This window comes from Aplysia californica, unplaced genomic scaffold (genome assembly GCF_000002075.1).
Source record: "Aplysia californica isolate F4 #8 unplaced genomic scaffold, AplCal3.0 scaffold00378, whole genome shotgun sequence".
NCBI classification, from domain to species: Eukaryota; Metazoa; Mollusca; class Gastropoda; order Aplysiida; family Aplysiidae; genus Aplysia; species Aplysia californica.
The window spans coordinates 356,073-357,962 of record NW_004797648.1 but is presented as its reverse complement, the minus strand read 5'-3'; the positions used below and the strand labels follow the sequence as shown (position 1 = coordinate 357,962).

The window sequence follows — 1,890 nt, the reverse complement described above, 5'->3', positions numbered from 1 at the left end:
CTCTCTGAGTCTTTTTTTCTTTCTCACGATCTGTCTGTCCCTCTGTCTCTGTTTGTCTTTCAGTCTGTTTGTCTGTCTACTTGTCTCCATCTCTGTCTCTCAGTTTCTCTCGTCCTTTCTTTCTTTCATTTTATCCTTTTTTCTTCGTTTATGTTTTCTGACTATCTATTTAACATTTTCTCCACACACACACACACACACACACACACAAACACACACACACACAAACACACACACACACACACACACACACACACACTCGTACACACATTAACAGTAAGAATCTAACATCTTCTTTCATTCCCAGTCCCGTTTACAGACCAAGTGGGGACCCAGTGCGCATGTCAGGCTCATCAAAGGAAGAGCGGGGACTCCAGGGAAGTAACGTCTGACAGACGACGGAGCTATAGGATTTATCTTTCCATTTTTATACAAGTTTATTATTCCCTTTATCATAATGGGGGTCTTGGAAGGTTTGGGTACACAGGGATTAAAATCTGTTTTTAAAGAGAAAAAGAAAAAGAAAAGAAAAAAAGGGGAGGGGGAGTGGTGCGGTTTGAAAAGGGGGTGGGGGGATTAAGGGTTTATGTTGTCCCAGTTTATTCCTGGTTAAATCCTAACTCGATGACTATAAAAATTTCAAGGGAGAAAAAACGATACTATGGATGTTGAAAGTTGTTTGTTTTGTTTTTGGAAATAAATTGCAAGACAACATAATATTGTACCTGCTGTATGAAAACTATATCAAACACTTTATTTTTGTACTGCTTCATATTTTCAAATGTCCATGATTTTTGCTCTTTATGTTTCGTGTGCTTTTTTGTTTTGTTTCGTTTTTTCAAAGGAATGAAAGAAAACCATGAGAGTTAGAATCTATCAGTATGATTATTAGAAATATTATATGAAAAACAAACACACTTCTATTTCCAAAGAAAGCATCAAGATCCTTTGGGAGATTTTTAACTTGCTTGATATGTCGTTCCACCTATATGTTGCACCTCCATCCAATATTATCATAACAGCTTTAGTGGGGCAATGTCAACTGTACTGATCTTTTAATGTACAAAGACAGATAAGCTAATTATGCTACTACGCTGGCATTAAAAGTATTAATAGGGCACAGACAAGAGCATGTTGAGGATATAAAATTAACAATTGCACAAGTTGGAACGTCTTCTACGTTCTGTCATTATCTGTTCTGCTCAGTACCTAGTTCTGAGAAATTGGACAACAACAAAATATTGTGGGTTTCACAATATTTCAGGCTTTTTCGAATGCAATACTTTGAATTGAACAGTTTGATAACGACTCCAGGTAACCTTACCACTTTTAGAGCAGATAAACGTGTTGTTTCTGACCTCATGGTCTTGGTAACTCAAACCATTCAAAAATGCCAGATAGAACTTTGTAACGCAAGGTAGCAAAATATCAACGTAAATACATTTGCATTTGAGTACTTTTTACATGGATATTGTAGCCTGCTCTTTTAAGCTTCAGCTAAAAAAACTGATGTGAATAATCTCTTGGAATAACGAAGTTATACATAGTTTTGTATGCCCAAAACAGTATTTTTCAGTCGCTTTCAAATTATCAGAAAGCACGTCCTCAATGCGTTAATATAAACATAACTGGTGATAATAAAACTATTCGCCTTGACATTTCTGCGCAGTGTTTATTCGTCTGCCTTCTGAATTGCTTGACAGGGAAATACAGCATATTAATAAGTATCTTACAGTGGGGATTGGCACAACCATAGACAATAATATTTGGTTTTCCACTATGTTGATCTCCAGGCAGCAGCCAAGTTGCTTGTTTGATGTGTGTGTGTTTTTGTTTTGTTTGTGTGTGTGTGTGTGTGTGTGTGTGTGTGTGTGTGTGTGTGTGTGTGTC

General features: G+C 36.8%; 1 protein-coding gene across 1 annotated transcript in view; it reads left to right on the top strand.

Moving 5' to 3' along the window:
* Window positions 1-392, top strand: part of LOC101854590 (sushi domain-containing protein 2) — a gene marked incomplete in the record, with an annotated part of 36,896 nt that extends 36,504 nt beyond the window's left edge. Inside the window, 1 exon segment of the mRNA XM_013085467.2 lies at window positions 308-392. Coding sequence (XP_012940921.1) covers window positions 308-392 — 85 coding nt within the window.
* Between the last annotated feature and the right edge of the window lie 1,498 nt (window positions 393-1,890).